The sequence below is a fragment of the Geotrypetes seraphini genome, chromosome 10 (assembly GCF_902459505.1).
Source record: "Geotrypetes seraphini chromosome 10, aGeoSer1.1, whole genome shotgun sequence".
In the NCBI taxonomy this organism is placed as follows: domain Eukaryota; kingdom Metazoa; phylum Chordata; class Amphibia; order Gymnophiona; family Dermophiidae; genus Geotrypetes; species Geotrypetes seraphini.
This window is the reverse complement of record NC_047093.1, coordinates 1,989,608-2,006,047: the sequence shown is the minus strand read 5'-3', so window position 1 is coordinate 2,006,047 and position 16,440 is coordinate 1,989,608. Positions and strand designations below refer to the sequence as shown.

The window sequence follows — 16,440 nt, the reverse complement described above, 5'->3', positions numbered from 1 at the left end:
TAAACACTGTGTCTACTTCAGGCTATCTCGTTCAACTCCAGGAATGACTTTAATTGGTCAGGGAGAAAAGACGTATTTAATTTGTGCATACTTTGACACACTTACAGGGGTAAACTAATAGGAAAGAGGCCCCCAAAGATATTACTTCTTGTCTCAAAGACAAGAACTGTGTCCTTCTTACCTGTGTTATCTTAGAAACATCTAAGTATGCCCATATTATTTTAACATAGAATAAAGTTTTTTTTAAAGTTTAAAGTATTGTTTCATAAATGAGTCCAAGTCTTGTTGAAAAACAAAAGATATCAATAATGTTCTTTTTGCTGAATCTGAGATGGACTCCTCAAGAATGGCTGAGATTTTTAAAGTCAATCTGTGAGGATTGAACATTATCTTCCATAGTCTCCTGGGATTTCTTTTTAGAGGATGGAAGATAATATATTTTGTTCAATGGAGGAATAAATTCTGAGGAATATTTCAAAACTTCTAGTAAATACATTGTAAACATGTCATACGGGAAATTTCCAAAAGATTTAGGAAAGTTCAAAACTAATATTTAAACGACGATTGAAATTCTCAATATTTTTAATTCTTCGATGCAATAAGGCACTATCTATCGCAACAGCTCTATGAGCCTGAAGAGATTGCACCTCCTGCATTTTTGTAATTGAGTTTTTAGTTTCCAAGTTTGTTTGTTTGTTCAAAAACTTTAGTCATGGTATCCAGTTTTGCTGCAAGGGCTTTTACCTCTTCGTTTGTCTTCATAGCCGATAAATCCAATTTCTGGAGTGTCTTCAGAATAGCCGTCAAACTCTCCTGAGCTGACTCGTAATGGCAGAAGCTCATCTGCAGAGGAACCTGCCTCAGTGAAAACATCCAGGCAACTTCGGCACCGGAGCCTTCCACTTCCAGGACAGCAGCATCAGCAGGACAGGGAGGCAGGACAATAGTTGCGGGTGAGAGCAAGATCTCATGCCCCAATGAGATCGAGCTTTCTCCACTCTCTCTTGCAGTGGGGCTCAATTCGCCCGGTCATAGGCAAACTATGCTCCATCGTTCGCTGAGTTGGGGTAAGCAAGGGCGTTGAGGTAGGCGCCCTCACACTTCCCTTTCTTTTGAGTATGCGGCATTCTTGAGAGAGGTAATTCAGTAAATGTCGGGAGTGATCTTAACACCACCAGTTAATGTGCCACCATCTTGGCCACCAGCCCCAAAACTTTAATACAAAATACTATATGTACTTGTATTGCAAGACCTTGCTTGTTTAGAAAGCAAAGTTGCTCACCTGTAACAGGTGTTCTCTGTAGACACGGGGGAATGCAGCCACACTTGTAGGTGAAGTCCACTGACGAAGCCTATTTGCCGGTGCTCTCCCCTATCCAAGTAAGCTTTACGCTTATGGGCATTTGCAGGAGTCAGTACTCCCATTGCCCCTCCCCTTGGAATGCCAGTTTTGTCCCTAGCAATAAATAAGGATTGAAAAGAGGGGATGGTGGGCGGGCAAGTGTGGCTGCATTCCCCTGCTAACTACAGAGAATACCTGTTACAGGTGAGCAACTTTGCTTTCTCTGGAGACAAGCAGGGGATATGCAGGCACACTTGTAGGTGAGTCCCAAGTTTTAAAAAAGTATCTGGATGGTGGAGAATCATTTACACTGCAAAAAGGTTTCTTAAAATTGATTGACCAAATCGAGCGTCCTGTGAAAATTGGTCCAAACAATAATGTTTTGTAAAAGTGTGTACAGAGGACTACGTTGCTGTTTTGCAAATGTCTTGAATAGGAATAGGTCTTAAACTTGCTATGCAAGTAGTTGTAACCCTAACTTTATGAGCTCAAATTGTCCCATGTGTTTGCGCATCTGCCTTTACATAGCAAAAATTTATGCACTGTGCTATCCAAGAAGAAAGAGTTCTTTTTGATACTGGTTTTCCTTGGTATCTGTATTGTAGGAAATGAAAAGCTGGTTATATTGTCGTGAGGAAGCTGTTGCTCTGATATAAAAAAGCAATGCTGATCTTAAGCTTCTCTCTCGTATGTTGGCTGATCATTTAGCTCCTCATCTTCCCAACCTTATTCATGAAGACCAGGTGGGATTTGTCTGGGGTCGTCAATCGGTCTGTAATGTCCGTAAGGTCCTCTTTGCTATCGCACATTGTAGTTCTCAAAGTATTCCGGCTTTGTTTGTCAGTCTGGATGCGTCTAAAGCTTTTGACAGTATCATCTGGTCTTTTTTGTTCCGCTCTCTGGAACATATAGGTTTGGGTGGCTTTTATCTTGATGCGATTCGATCACTTTACAGTAACTCGAGGGCTTCTCTCTTGATTAATGGGACCAGGACTGATTCTTTTCCTATTTTTCGGGGTACTCGGCAAGGCTGTCCCCTTTCCCCCTTGCTTTTTCTGATTGCTTTGGAGTCGTTGCTTTGTACTCTTAGGGGGTTTGCTGCTGTTCAGGGTCTTCATGTTGGGGGGCTTGAATTGAAGACACTTGCTTTTGCTGATGATTTGTTTTTAATCCTCACTAGACCTGAAGTGTCCCTGCCTACTGCGTTAGATCTTCTTTCTGAGTTTGGTTTTTACTCTGGTCTTTCTCTTAACTTAGATAAGTCCTTTACTTTACCTTCCTCCCCCGATCTTCGTCGCACTTGGAAAGGGGTGTTCCCCCTTCGTTGGGCTGATTCCTCCTTAAAATATTTAGGAGTCCTCATTCCTTCAGATTTGTCCACTTTGTATCGACTGAATGTGGAGCCTTTGTTTCAAGCTTTTCAGAATAAGTTGCAACTCTGGGGAACCCTACCCTTTTCGCTTTTAGGCCGTGTACATCTGTATAATATGCTTCTTGTTCCGTGTTGGCTCTATGTCTTCCAGGTCCTTCCTCTCTACCTGACTTCTCGGGATGCACGCAGATTGGAACGTTTAGTTCAAGGATTTCTTTGGCGCGGAAAGAGGCCTCGCCTCCCTTACAGCCGGGCGGCAGCTCTATGGTACAAGGGTGGTCTGGGTGTTTTGAATCTTCGTTATCTGACCATTGGCTATGGAATGTGCCATATTAATGATTTTTTCAGAGGGACTTCTAGCTTCACTCCTATTAACTTGGAACTCCATTGTTTTCGTCTTATTCATTTTAGTGCTTACTTTCATTCGCTTTCCTCCCCTTTGTCTGAGTCTCTTACTTCGAAGGTGCTCCATCGTCCCTTACGGAAGGTTTGGCACTGGGTCTGTAAATTTTACTCTCTCTCTGCTTCAGTCTCTCCTTTTTTGCCTATTCGTTTTAATCCCTCCTTTCTACCTGGGGTTGACGGGTTGAGTTTTGTTCGGTGGGAAACAAGGGGCATTCATTTTGTGTTTCACCTGGTTGATGATGATGGTACAATTAAGTCCTTTGCAAGACTCAGCGAAGAATTTGGTCTGCCGCCCACTGATTACTTTGCCTATATGCAAGTTCATCATTACCTTTCTTCTCTGCCCTCTAGATTTTTACAGGCTTCTAGCCATGAGTTGCTTTCCATGGCCTTCACTATTGGTTCCCAACTTTCTGTTCCCCTTAAATTCCATCATCGTCATTTGAAGGATGAATCCCCCATGTTTGATTCTACCACTCTACCGGGATGCTTGGGCCCGTGACCTTGCTATTGATTTGCCTGTTGACGTGTTTCTCCAAGCAATCCGTAGGTTACCTACCTTTAGAAAATATACTACCTTCTGGGAGCAACATTATAAGTTGATTTTTCGCTTGTACATTTCTCCCAGGAGGGCGAACCTTTCGGGCTTTCGTGAGACGGTTACCTGTCTCCGCTGCCAGACTCCTGACGCGGGCCTGGGTCATATGTTTTGGACTTGTTCTCACATTCAGGCTTTTTGGCATGCTGTTTTTACATTTGTGGAATGTATTTGGAACATTTCAATTCGACGCTCGCCCTTATTGTTGTTTGGGGCTATCCCTCATAATTGCCCTCGTACGAGGGGGGCTACTGCTTTCCTTAAGTGGTCTGTCCTTGTGGCCCTGAAATGTATATTACTGAAATGGCTAGAGGGGGAAGCACCTGACTACTCCATTTGGCGTTGCCGGATGATTACTCTCCTGATGTGGGAGTGACGGGATGTGCAGGACTTTTCCTCTCTCCCAGGCCGTACCTTCCAATGTGTCTGGGAACCGTTTTGGAATACAGTGGTGCCTCGCATAACGGACGCCTCGTACAGCGAACGCTGCGCATAACGAACTTTTTGTCTTGCTCCCTATAACGAACTTCGTTTCACACAACGAAGTCGCCCGAGGGGCCCGGGGGGGGGGCGGAACTACTCTCGCCGCTTCCTAATGTGAGCCGGGAACAGCAGCACCCTCCTGTCTGAATGCAGTGTTCCATCATCTCCCTCCACCTTACCTTAGATGCCAAGTTTTCCGGCTTTCTTTTTCGGCCAGCCACACACTTTCAAAGAGCAGCACATGCGCGCATGCTCTGTTCAATCTTCTCCTCTGACGCAACCGGAAACCGGAAGTTGCAGGAGAGGAGAACATTGATCAACTTCAGCAGCTGCGCGTGCACAGCTTTTTGAAAGCGTGCGGCTGGGTGAAAAAGAAAGCTGGCAAACTCTGCATATAAGGTGAGGTGGAGGGAGGGAAATGTAGGGCTGCAGAACGAATTATTTTGTTTTACATGTATTCTTATGGGAAAACAGGGCTGCAGAACGAATTATTTTGTTTTACATGTATTCTTATGGGAAAACGCGTTTCACACAACGAACGTTTCACATAACAAACTTGCTCCTGGAACGGATTAAGTTCGTTGTGTGAGGCACCACTGTACTATGACTCCTGTGGCTCGTAGCCGTCTGCTTAATTGTTGACTCTTTCTCTTTGTCTTTTCTGCAGTTTCTGATATGTCTGTTCCCCTTGATTATTTCCTGTTTACCTTTGTTGTGTTTTGATGGAGGGCCTCCCTGGGGAAGGGGTTTTGGGTGTTGGGGGGGGAGTTGGGGGGGATGGTTTGGGGGGGGAGCTGGGGTTTTTCAATTGTTATTGTAAAATTTTTGAGCATCTCTGCTGTATGATTTGTATTGTTGTTTGCTGTTTTTCTTGAGCTCAATAAAATATATTTGAACATAAAAAAGCAATGCTCGTCTACAGTTTAATGTATGGAGATGTTGCTCCGCTGAAGAAGAATGTGGTGGAGGGAAAAACATTGGTAGAGTTATAGTTTGGTTGAGGTGAAAATCTGTTGCAATCTGCGGAATAAATTTTGGATGAGTTCTAAGTTGTATTTTAGAAGCTACTGCTTGCCCTGTATTGGTAGCATGGAATATTGCTACACCTGGATTGGCCACCGTAAGAACGGGCTACTGGGCTTGATGAATCATTGGTCTGACTCAGTAAGGCTAATCTTATGTAAGGGAAAAATTGAAGATAAAGATAATATGTAACTAGTGCTTGTAGTTCACCGACTCTTCTGGCAGAAGTTAGAGCTTTGAGAAAAACTGTTTTCCGAGTAAGAAAAGAAAGTGAAGCAGATCCTAGAGGTTCAAATAGGTCGTGCATTAAGACATCCAACACGAAATTCAGGTCCCACGATGGAGGTGGATCACAAATAGATGTTTGAGATTGTGAAGACCTCAGAGAAATCTGGAGATGAGGGGATGATGTGACAGGCTTACCATCCACAGGAATATGAAAAGCTGAGATCGCTGCCAAATGGTATCGAACTGAGTTAGATTTAAGACCAGATTCTGACAAATGTAGGAGATTCGACAAAATGTGTTCCGTTGGACAATTGAGAGGGTTGTGATGGTGATTCTAAGACCCTATGGAAAACCATTTCCTTTTAGAATTACATGATTTCCTGGTAGAAGCATGTCTTGCTGAGCTAGAAGAAACATTTTCACTTGCTGTATGAGTGGGAAATTGCCTAGAACTGAGCTTTCAATTTCCAAGTTGTCAAGCTGAGACTGTGAAGGATGGGGCTGGTTTAAATAAAACAGAAGACTCTCGTTTTCATTTATTACTTTAGAAGACTTTTTAGAGTACCTGAAGTCTCTGAAGCAGCAGTCTGTAGCACAGGAAAGGACCGTGAGGCTAAGGCAGAACCCGTTGGAGCCTTTTGAGTGCTTTGAAATGGAAGTCCCTGCCACTGTTTAAGACGAAGTCCGGGACAAAGAAGACTCCGGAGGAGGAGAAGGTGTTAGATTTCTGTCCCGCGTTGGAAGCTTTTTCGGTTCTGCCGATATTGCCGGTTTTTAAAATTCTAGCAGCATTGGCAAACGTTGGCTTCCCTCACCTTGCAGTGCCGAAACAGAGTCTTGGATGGGAGGGAACTTGCGGCAGTGTTGGTGGCTGACTTGCTTGAAGAGAAGTTCCAGCGCCAATACGCTGTGAGCCGCTGTCCATCGTGACTTGAAGAAAAGGGCAGCAAAGAGTCTTTGGGGTCCTAGTGCCTACTGTTTAAAAAAAAAAAAAAAGCACTAAACTGACTAAGTTTTGACAGCTAAAAATGAGTTGGGTCCCACAAAAAAAGCTCCTCAGTCAATTTTTTTATTTTTTTTATTTTTTAAACGCTTAGTCAGACTTACCCACTAATTCCTATCTGTTATTATTATTTCTTCTTTGTCTTCTTTTTTTTGTGAAAAAATTGAGAAGAGAACAGGGGAGAGCTGCATCTATCAGGAGCGCTTAGAAAAAAAACTGGCATTCTAATAGGAGGTGCTAGTACTGACTCCCGCCTATGCCCAGTAACTGTAAAGCTTACTTATCTAGGGAGAGCACCGGCATATAGGCTTCGTCAGTGGACTTCATCTACAAGTGTGCCTGTATATCCCCTGCTTGTCTCCAGAGAACAGTCACTACATTCCCACAGCGTCAGAGAAGAACCATCGGCTCAGTTGTGATGATGTGACACATATACTGTATGTACTTGTATTGCAAGACTTTGCTTGTATATCAAGTTAAAATTTAATAATGTTTTGCTTGTCTTGCAAAAACACTTGCATACCAAGTCCCAAGGTTTTACTGTATCTGGAAAACATCACAAGGTCCCAAAACAATTCTAAACAAATGAAGGCCTTTTTTTTTTTTATTTTTTTTTTGTAATAAAAACAAGGTTAAGTCCATGAAGGTGCTTAAAGATGAATATATGGACAAAAACCCTCCTTAGTTCAAAATGAACAATATTTTTCAGGTAGTTTTCGTAATTTTGTAAATAAATATAAAAATATACTTAAAGCACTTCTAGCATGGCCAAAATGCAAGCTGTAGTTGATTACTTCACAGTGCAGGAACCCACAAGGGAAAAAGCGATACTGGATCTTGTGCTCACAAATGGTGAAAGTGTGTCTAATGTCCGAGTGGGGGCCCACCTGGGAAATAGCGATCATCATACGGTTTGGTTCAGTATAGCAGCCAAAATGGAGGATGGCCACACCAAACTCAAAAGTCCTGGATTTCAAACATGCAGTCTTTAGTAGCATGGGGGAGTACCTGAAGAAAGAGTTGATTGGATGGGAAAACATTAGGGAAGTAGAAAAACAAGTGGTCCAAGTTGAAAGGTTCAATAAAAAGAGCTACTGACCTTTATGTGAAGAAAATAAATAAAAATAAGAGAAAAAGAAACCACTATGTTTTTCCAAATTAGTGGCAGAAAAAATAAAGGCAAACGAATTGGCGTTTGTGAAATATAAAAAAAACCTCAAGAGAAGTACAGAAAGGAATATCGGATGAAACTGAAAGAAGTCAAGAGAGAGAGATGTCTGGCAAAAGCACAAGCAGAAGAGCAAATGGGTATAAATATAAAAAAAGGGAGACAAATGTTTTCAGGTATATTAGTGAAAGGAGAAAGACAAAAATGGAATTAAATATTATGCTAAGGACATAGTAAATGATGACAGACAAAGAACTGAATGTTCCATCCATTATGCCTAATAGGTACATGTATTATAGATTCATGATTAAGTTTAATTGTCCTTGTTCATTGATATTTCTGGGTCATAGACCATAGAAGTCTGTCCAGTAATGTGCTTAGGTTCCAACTACTGGAGTTGCCGTTGAAGCTCACTTCAGCCTATCTAGACCATCTCAAATTACTGGCGTTCCCGTCAAAGCCTTTCCCAGGCCATCCTAAGCCACATAGTCATAAAAGGGGCACAAACCGTTCAAGTCTACCCAGTACCGGCCTTGGTTCTTCATTACAGGCTTTCTTCAATTTATACCCTTCATTTTCTGATTAGAGATCCTCTTTATTTGTCGCACACTTTTTTGAATTTTGTCACCGTTACCTCTTGGTAATGGTGACAAAACGATTGTGACTTAAACGATTCGTGGTAATGGTGACTTAAACGATTCGTCGACAAAACCTTCTCCTTCCAGGCGGCCAAACTAAACTCATGGCTTGCCCAAATTATACTTGATGCCCCCACTTACCTGGACTTCAGAAAAAAACTCAAAACTCACTTATTCCATGGACAGAATCCCTAACACTCCCAATCGCTCCTTCTACTCCCTTCAATACACATGAACCTCCACCTTCCCCCCCTAATGTACCCTCCAAACCAACTAACTTCGCTGACCGGTATTTTTCCCTCCTATTGTACACTCTTGTATATTCCTATTGTACTCCATTGGATATTCTGTCAACTTCATTGACCTGTACACCCCAAAAAATATTAATTCTTGTCAACTTAAATGACATGTTCATTCCAAAAAATGTTAATTCCCAATGTTATCTTCTTTTGTAACATTATTAATTGCTGTGAACCGCCTAGAACTCTCTGGGTATGGCGGTATACAAAATAAAGTTATTATTGGGAGGGCATTCCAGGTATCGACCATCCTCTCTGTGAAAAAGAATTTCCTAATATTACTCCTAAGTCTACCACCCTTCAACGTCAGTTTATGACCTCTAGTTTTACCATTTTCCCTTCTCCTGGAAAAGATTTGGTTCTGTATTAATACCTTTTAAGTATTTAAACATCATTAAAGCAGCTATAGTTGCTGGGATGAATCCTCTTTGTCAATGTGATGGGGTGGAGTACCTGTCATTGGCCAGCGGAGGGAGCCTGAACAATGAAGCTACTTTCCATAAGAGTTGCAGAGGCACCTGGGAGCTGTCTACTCACCCCGAGTGTAAAAGGGTGCTGAAAAAACAGCTCCAGGAGCAGCAAGCTAAGAAAACCAGAAACTCTGGGAAGGAATGCTGGTTTCTAATCTAACCCTTGGTAAGCCTGTTAGATTGGTCTGCCGGGTAGACATTGTGGATGAACAGGAGGCTATCCTAGGGTTGATGACCTGCAGAGGGCCCGGTGGTGGTGTGACAGACAGAGCTGTTCTCACAGAGAGCAACTAAGGGACAGGAAGTAAGTCTTCAGGAAGAGCCCTCAGAGAGAGACTGGCTGGGAAGGAATCTTCAGTGTATGGGAATGAGAGAAGACAACTGAGAGACTGGGAAAATTCATTGTGTGCTTTCAGGAGAAGATGAATGAGCGACTGTGAGAAGGCCTGGAAGAAGGTACTGGTAGTGCCTAGAGTCAAGGGTGGGGCTTGGGCTTGACAACCGGCGGTGGGACCAGTGAAGTATACCCGTGGGGACCCAAGAGGCTGAGGCGTGTAGGGATTGGTGGTGGTCCCACCAGAAGAGTGGAATCCAAGGCTGATGGGGTGGGGTCTGGTGAGTGACTAGCGGAGGGACTGGCAGGACCATTGGTGACCAGTGGAGAGACCGGTAATGGCACTGGAAGCTGACAGAGATGCCCAAGAGGAGAATACTGGTTAAAGGTCTGGCAAGCATCCGATGGAAAGACTAGTAATGGCACCGGAGGCTACCTGAAGACCCAGAGGGCCAGTAAAGAGTTGAGAAGACCTAGAAGAGCTGGAAAGACCATGGAGTCCATGGAGGACCAGGAGATGACCTGGAGGGACCTGGTCAAGGATTTTAACAGAATGTGTGATGTATGTATTAACTGTTGTGTTTGTTCCAGCAGAGCCTGGAGGAGGTGTGTGATGGGTGTTGACTGCTCAGACCATCACATGATCATAGTCAATAATGGTGGAATAGAAACATGGGTACTAAAATTTATCCGGAGCTTATTATTGGGGACAAAATATATTTGCCTTCTGTTTTTCCTGAAGACTGTTTTGGGGCTATGAGCTGTTTGGAGTCCTTTTTGTACAGTCCTCCCTATCTCTCTACACATTCTTCCTCTTTCCTTATCTCAGGTCCTCAGTGATGCTTCTGCTGCTCCCTGGTTCCTGTTGAGGCTGAAAATGATTATCACCACCCCAGGGTGAATGTGCAAGTGCCTTTTCAAAATGCTGGCAATGAGGCCCAAGGGATGCTTAACCTGGAACTGAAGATTTTTGGCTGTTTAGCAACTTGGCATACGCTTGTGTACAAATGTAGTTGTGCTGTGTAGGTTTGCAGACAGCATATTTTTTACTGACTGTCAAGGCTATGACTTTGACGCAGTTGGCTGGTTATTGGGATCATATCTCTGGGTTTTGGAACTATGGATCTGGCTATTGGATATTTCAAAATTAGAACCCATAGCATTCAATGTCCCCCACCCATTTTTTTTTATAGTACAGTATTCTTTTCATCTTGTAAAAGGGAAAAATGACAGGATCCAGGTTGATAGGTTTTTAAAAAATATAACCAAAACACATAATTCATCTTGAGGATAGCAATGTGGGTAGAATTACTCATGGTGTGTGGTGCAGTGGTTAGAGCTACAGCCTTGGCACCCTGAGGTTGTGGGTTTGAATTCCGCACTGCTCCTTGTGACCCTGGGCAAGTTACTTAATCCCCATTGCCCCAGGTACTTTAGATAGAGTGGGAGCCTGTTGGAAGTTAGGGAATAATGCTTGAGTACCTGAATAATTTGTAATCCACGTTTGGCATCTTTTTGAGAACTGGTGTTCCGCGCATGGCGTGGTTCCTCTTTGAGCTGCTTTACCTTGCATTCTGGAGTTTCTACAGGATGGTCTGGAGTGAGGCCTTGCCTGGTCTTCCCTTCAGGTGCAGATTGCTACTTTGTCTTCCTTTCGCGGTCTCTTGCATGGTCAACATTTGACCTCTTCAGATGTGATTTGGTTCTTGAGAGCTGCAAAATTGCTGTGGCCTCCAGTTCGGCCATCGGTTCCTGCCTGGGATTTCAATTTAGTTCTCTCCATACTCATTTGTCCTCTATTTGAGCCTCTCGGTGCCTGTACTATACATTGAAGGACCTTACTCTTAAGGCAGTTTTATTGGTGGCCATTACTTCTGCGAGACGTGTTTCAGAACTGCAGGCCTTTTCGTGTAGGTCTCCCTTCCTGGTGTTCTCTAGGGAGCAGGTTGCGCTGCTGCCGGTTCTCTCCTTTCTTCTGAAGGTGGTTTTGTGGTTTCATGTCAATCAGTCCATGATCCCTCCCGGTCTTGGATAGTCTGGTGGGCTCTTTGGAACAGAGGCAGCAGACCAAGAAGTTCCGTAAGTCAGCTTATCTTTTTCTCCTCGTAAGGGGACGGTGCTTCCAAGGCTATCATTATGCGCTGGATCAAGAAGGCTATCGCTTCAGCTTACCTTCTCCAAAAGAAGCCTCTTCCTGAATTTCTCAAGGCTCATTCTACTCGGGGTCAAGCAGCTTCTTAGGCTGAATCTTCTCTTGTGCCTCTGGTGGATATCCTGAGGGATAGGGGGATCATGGGATACTGAGAGAGGTGCTGGGATGTAACACAGGTATAGAAAGCTAACTAGGTAATAAGTATAGAAATCCAACCAGGTCGTGTATGTGCAAGACCGGAGGGTTAGGACTTCGATGGGAAGATAGGACTCAATGGGAAACCAAGGTGGCAAGGGGGCCCCTTCTGGTGACTCAGACAGGCCGTGACCTGTTCGGGCCGCCGCGGGAGCGGACTGCTGGGCAGGATGGACCTATGGTCTGACCCGGCGGAGGCACTGCTTATGTTCTTATGACATTAACGTGGGGACATTCAGGTGCGTCAGGACATGGTGTCCTATACTGTTCTCCTAGGGGAGTGTGTTCTTGTGGCGGCCCTTCGGGGGTCTCATCCATGATGGGTACTGCTTTGGTACATCTCATCCATTTCCGTGCCGGTCTGGAGGGATGCTAAAGAAGGAGAAATTAGGTCCTTACATGTTAATTTTCTTTCTTTTAGTCCCTGTTCGGTATTTTTTTTGTGAAGAATTACATTTTTTTTTCTGCGGGTTTTTGCTATTGTTGGTTGTAAATAGCAACAGCATTTGGTTAGGCTGGTTTAGCTGGCAAACTGTTTTTGAAAAGATTCCTGTTCTAAGTATCCAACAGTGTTTTTATTTGTTTTCTCCATGTACATGTGGAATTGAGCTGTTAATGTTTTCAGCCTAATGGGTTTCTACTTGGCTATTCATTAAGACTGAGTGCAAGAAGGGCTGCACAGCCTACTTATACTGTAACCAAAAGTCAATGTCTGTCTCCACCTGCTGGCAGAGGAGCATAAACCCATCTGTTTCTGTGCCAGTCTGGAGGGACTAAAAGAAAGAAAATTAGCAGGTAAGGACCTAATTTCTCCTTACTTAATTCGTTTTCTATCCCATTCTCCCCAAAGAGCTCAGAACGGGTTAAAGGTTAACATACATAATATACAGTTAACAAGTTACAATTTGCTATAGTTACAGTATAAGATTTTTCAATGCAAGTTTTTATCCTAACTAGGCTGGGGAGGGCTTAAATGGCTGGGAGGGTGTAGATGGGCTGGAGTAGGTTTTAACGGAGATTTCGGCAGTTGGAACCCAAGCACAGTACCGGGTAGAGCTTTGGATTGTTGCCCAGAAATAGCTAAGAAGAAAACATTTAAATTGAATCAGGTTGGGCAGACTGGATGGACCATTTGGGTTTTTATCTGCCGTCATCTACTATGTAACTATGTAAACATTTCTTTGTGATCCATCGATCATGGGCAGAGGTATGTTTTTATTGCTTTCCTTCAAGGGATCTGATCTGTGGGGGCAGTTGATTCCAGTGGCTTGGTATGAAGTGGGAGTAGTGGATCTTCATGGGTGTGTTGTTTTCTGTCTGCACTTATAGGTGCGCATTGCGTTGCAGTTGGAAGATGGGTCAAGATTACAAGATGACTTTCATTGTGACCAGACACTCTGGGAACTTCTTTGTCATTTTCCACAGACCAGGTATTCTGACTTTAAACCAGAACCATTTCTGCTGATGATTTAGGCTGCAATTCCTTGTCTGTATTTTAGTTGTATCTTATGCGCCTCCATCGTGATATGGCTGATATGCAATTGATCAGATTCTTTTTGAAGCCCATTAAAGATTATTAAACTTACTATAGTGCTAAAGAGCTCTGGAAGATTTTTCAAGGTTCAGAAGGAAATCTAAGCAGTTTACAGGCTCAAAAGTTATAAGGGGAGGGGAGGATGTGATAGGACAGAGTACATTAAGAAGATTCAAAGAGGGATTGGACAAGTTCTGAAGGATACGGGGATTGAGGGATATAGATAGAGGTAGAGATAGGATTAGGATAGAGGTAGAGATAGGATTATGAAAGGGTATAGAAAAAGGAACAATGGGGATTGAAAGGCTTTTAGACAAAGGATCACTTACAGGTCATGGACCTGATGGGCCACCGCGTGAGTGGACTGCTGGGCGCGATGGACCCCTCGTCTGGACCCAGCGGAGGCAACTTCTTTTCTTATATAATACATAAGGATAATGGGGAGAGGAAGGCTTACAATGTAAAATAAGGGGAGGGGGAGTTATGAATTTGGGTTTATATTTAAAACAGTTTATTGTATGACAAGTTGTGCTATTTAGCACGTGTTCTCAGATATGTGTGTTTAAGGACTTTACCTTTGTGAACAAATTGCTTTGTTAACCTGAATTCCGCTGATGAGCTTTCTTTTTCTTGTGTACATCAGACTTGGCCTAATTTCTTCTCTCATTTTCAGTTGACCAGATCGTCATTTGTCTTTGCTGCTGTATAATTGCTGTGTGCATCAGCTTCTATGAATTGCAGATTTGTGGGAGATTGTTTAGCCATATTCTTTTTACTAGAAAGGATGATGTGGCATTACTAACAAATTGTAGGGCTTGGGGGACCTTTCTGTCTTATCAGTTGGTGTCTCGTATGTGGGGGGTAGAATGGCTTCTCCTGCTATCAAACTCCCTATGATGATATTTTGTATTTTACAGAATGAGGGTGAAACAGTCATGTGAATCAAGTCCAAGTTGTTTATACATGAGAGATGAGGTAAGGTATTTGTAGTGGGTGCTAAGTCAAGTGGCAAGTGGGCTTGTAGACGGACTGACTCGGAGATGAGGCTTGCTTGCTTGTGTCTGTGGATAGTACCAGATAGCCAAGAAACAAGGTGTCTCTATATGGCACAATACACAGATGTGGATATAGTTATGTTTCAGCTACACTTAGGAAGGAGGAAGCGACTCTGAATGAACCTCTTGTATTAATGTACAGAATTACAGCCATTTCCTCTTCTTAAAACTTGACTCTTGTGCTTGAACTGAGAGCACTGATATATAGTCAGTATTTTACCATATCTGTAAAATAGGGGGAATGTCCATGTTTTATAATAAATGTACCCTGAAAAAATTCAAATCGGATCTTCAGTCCTGCAGACAAAACGTCATTGGTGTTTGATAGATCTTAAACTTATGGAAAAATACTTGCATATTGTTTTTTGTTTTATTATGTTTTGAGCTTATAATTATGTTTGAGTTTTTTGTAATCCACTTAGGTATAAGTGTTTTTAAATAAATAAATTGAGGGCATCACCTTGTACATATTCGTCCATTACTTGTAGCTTTTGGGGACAGGATGTTGAGATGGATGGGCAGTAAATGAAAACCACATATACAAAATCCGTTTCTTTCTAGTGGTCCTTTATCGGAACTAGCAAGTTGCTTGCAGAAACATGTTCATATGTTCCAACCCTGCCTCCTTCCCAGGGAGCTGCTCCTGCCCCCTCAACTTCAGTTTGCAAGCTGCTCAGAAGTGTGTTTGATCTGCTCTACTGTTTTAGGGTATTTTTGCTCAGTGTTCGTTGGAGGCTTTCCCACTCTGCCTGGGAGAAGATGCTAACCTGCTCAGCAGAAGTCTTCTGCTAGCAGGATCAGCCTCTTGGTGGAAAACTGAACTAGGCAGCCTGCTGGAATTCTTTAGAGTTCCGGGACTAACAGAGGATTGGCTGCATGGTCCTCCCCCCCCAAACTTTTGTGGCGTTATTTTCTGGGGGTTGAGGTTGTCCAACCTCGGTCTGAGTGGCAGCCAGAAGACCAGGTTCATCCAGTGAATCTGTGAGTCAGATTTCTTCTCCTTTTTGATTCCAGCTGAAATCCTATGCTGAAGAATGCAGGCATGGGGGGGGGTCCTTAAAAGTTGAATTTGAAGGTATCTGACCACAGAGCCTGCAAAACCCCTTTCCCTGTCCACCTTTGCTAGGTTTGATGGGTCTGAAGACACATTTATTTACTGTGTGATTTGTATCTGTCTCCTTTCACCATGGAAGTGCCTTGTGGGAGTTTGTAGTGAGCACAGTTCTGAATTTTCTATCTCATCTTCTTTGTTTATTTTTTTATCTCTTCTGTCCTCGGTAAATTTTATTTATTTAAAAAGCTTATAGTCCGCCTAAATCTAAGGAGCTTTTGTGTGAATTTGTTTGTACAGCACTCCACTGAGACAGTACGTCAAATGTTGTTAAAATGTAATGTGCTATTTCATTAATGCGCTTCTCTTTGTCAATTGGAGACTTTGACTGTTGACAAGTTTCCAAGCCACAGTTTACAGTGGTCAGCAATAACAGTTGCTTATACTTTTATGCAAAAAAGGTTGTTTTCCAATGAGCATTTTCTTAGGAGGTTTAGGCTATTTTCTGATTCTTATTCTTTCACATGTGCCATCATATGGCTGCAGGGTTATCCCTCTAAACATTTGACGTTCTGATTAGTTTGCCCTTATAAATAGATTATTCTTTGCTCTACTCCTTATGGAAATGCATTGTTCCTTTTAATTCTCTCTTCTCCTTTCACATGGTAGTGGTACCCTTCTTTCCTCTTATGCATTCAGGCCAGGAATCTCTCAAAATTAATCTTAACTTTTCAAGACAATTCCCCCAGTATCGACTACTCTACCTCTTCCAGCTTGAACGGTTCCCAGTTTATCCCTCCCAAACAAACTTTGTAGATGCTACTTTAGGATAATCAAACTGTATTATATGTGTATTAACCTGTAATCCGTTCTGAGATTGTTGGGAAGAACGGGATATTAAATAGATAAATAGAGCTGGTGCAGCTCGTTCTAACAGCTGATCTTCTGTTCTAGTACAGTACTCAGTTGTATGCTGTGGTGTATGTCCTTTATAGATCACAGATCTGGCCTTGTACACCATGTTTTTATTCTCCATCCTTCATAAAAGCTGATGGTTTCAGCTATAATGTCACTATGAAACACACTCTGT

At 42.8% G+C, this 16,440-nt stretch overlaps 1 protein-coding gene across 4 annotated transcripts in view; it reads left to right on the top strand.

Annotated features, from left to right (window-relative positions):
- ASPSCR1 (ASPSCR1 tether for SLC2A4, UBX domain containing) overlaps positions 1–16,440 on the top strand; it is a 170,234-nt gene that overhangs the window by 16,632 nt on the left and 137,162 nt on the right. For all 4 annotated transcript variants that reach the window (XR_004540796.1, XR_004540797.1, XM_033960227.1 and 1 more), the window contains exons 4-5: positions 13,040–13,140; positions 14,162–14,219. Coding sequence is in view for 2 of the 4 variants with exons in the window: in XM_033960227.1 (XP_033816118.1) it covers positions 13,040–13,140; positions 14,162–14,219 (159 nt within the window). In the remaining 2 variants the exon portion in view is untranslated. The remainder of the gene's footprint in view (positions 1–13,039; positions 13,141–14,161; positions 14,220–16,440) is intronic.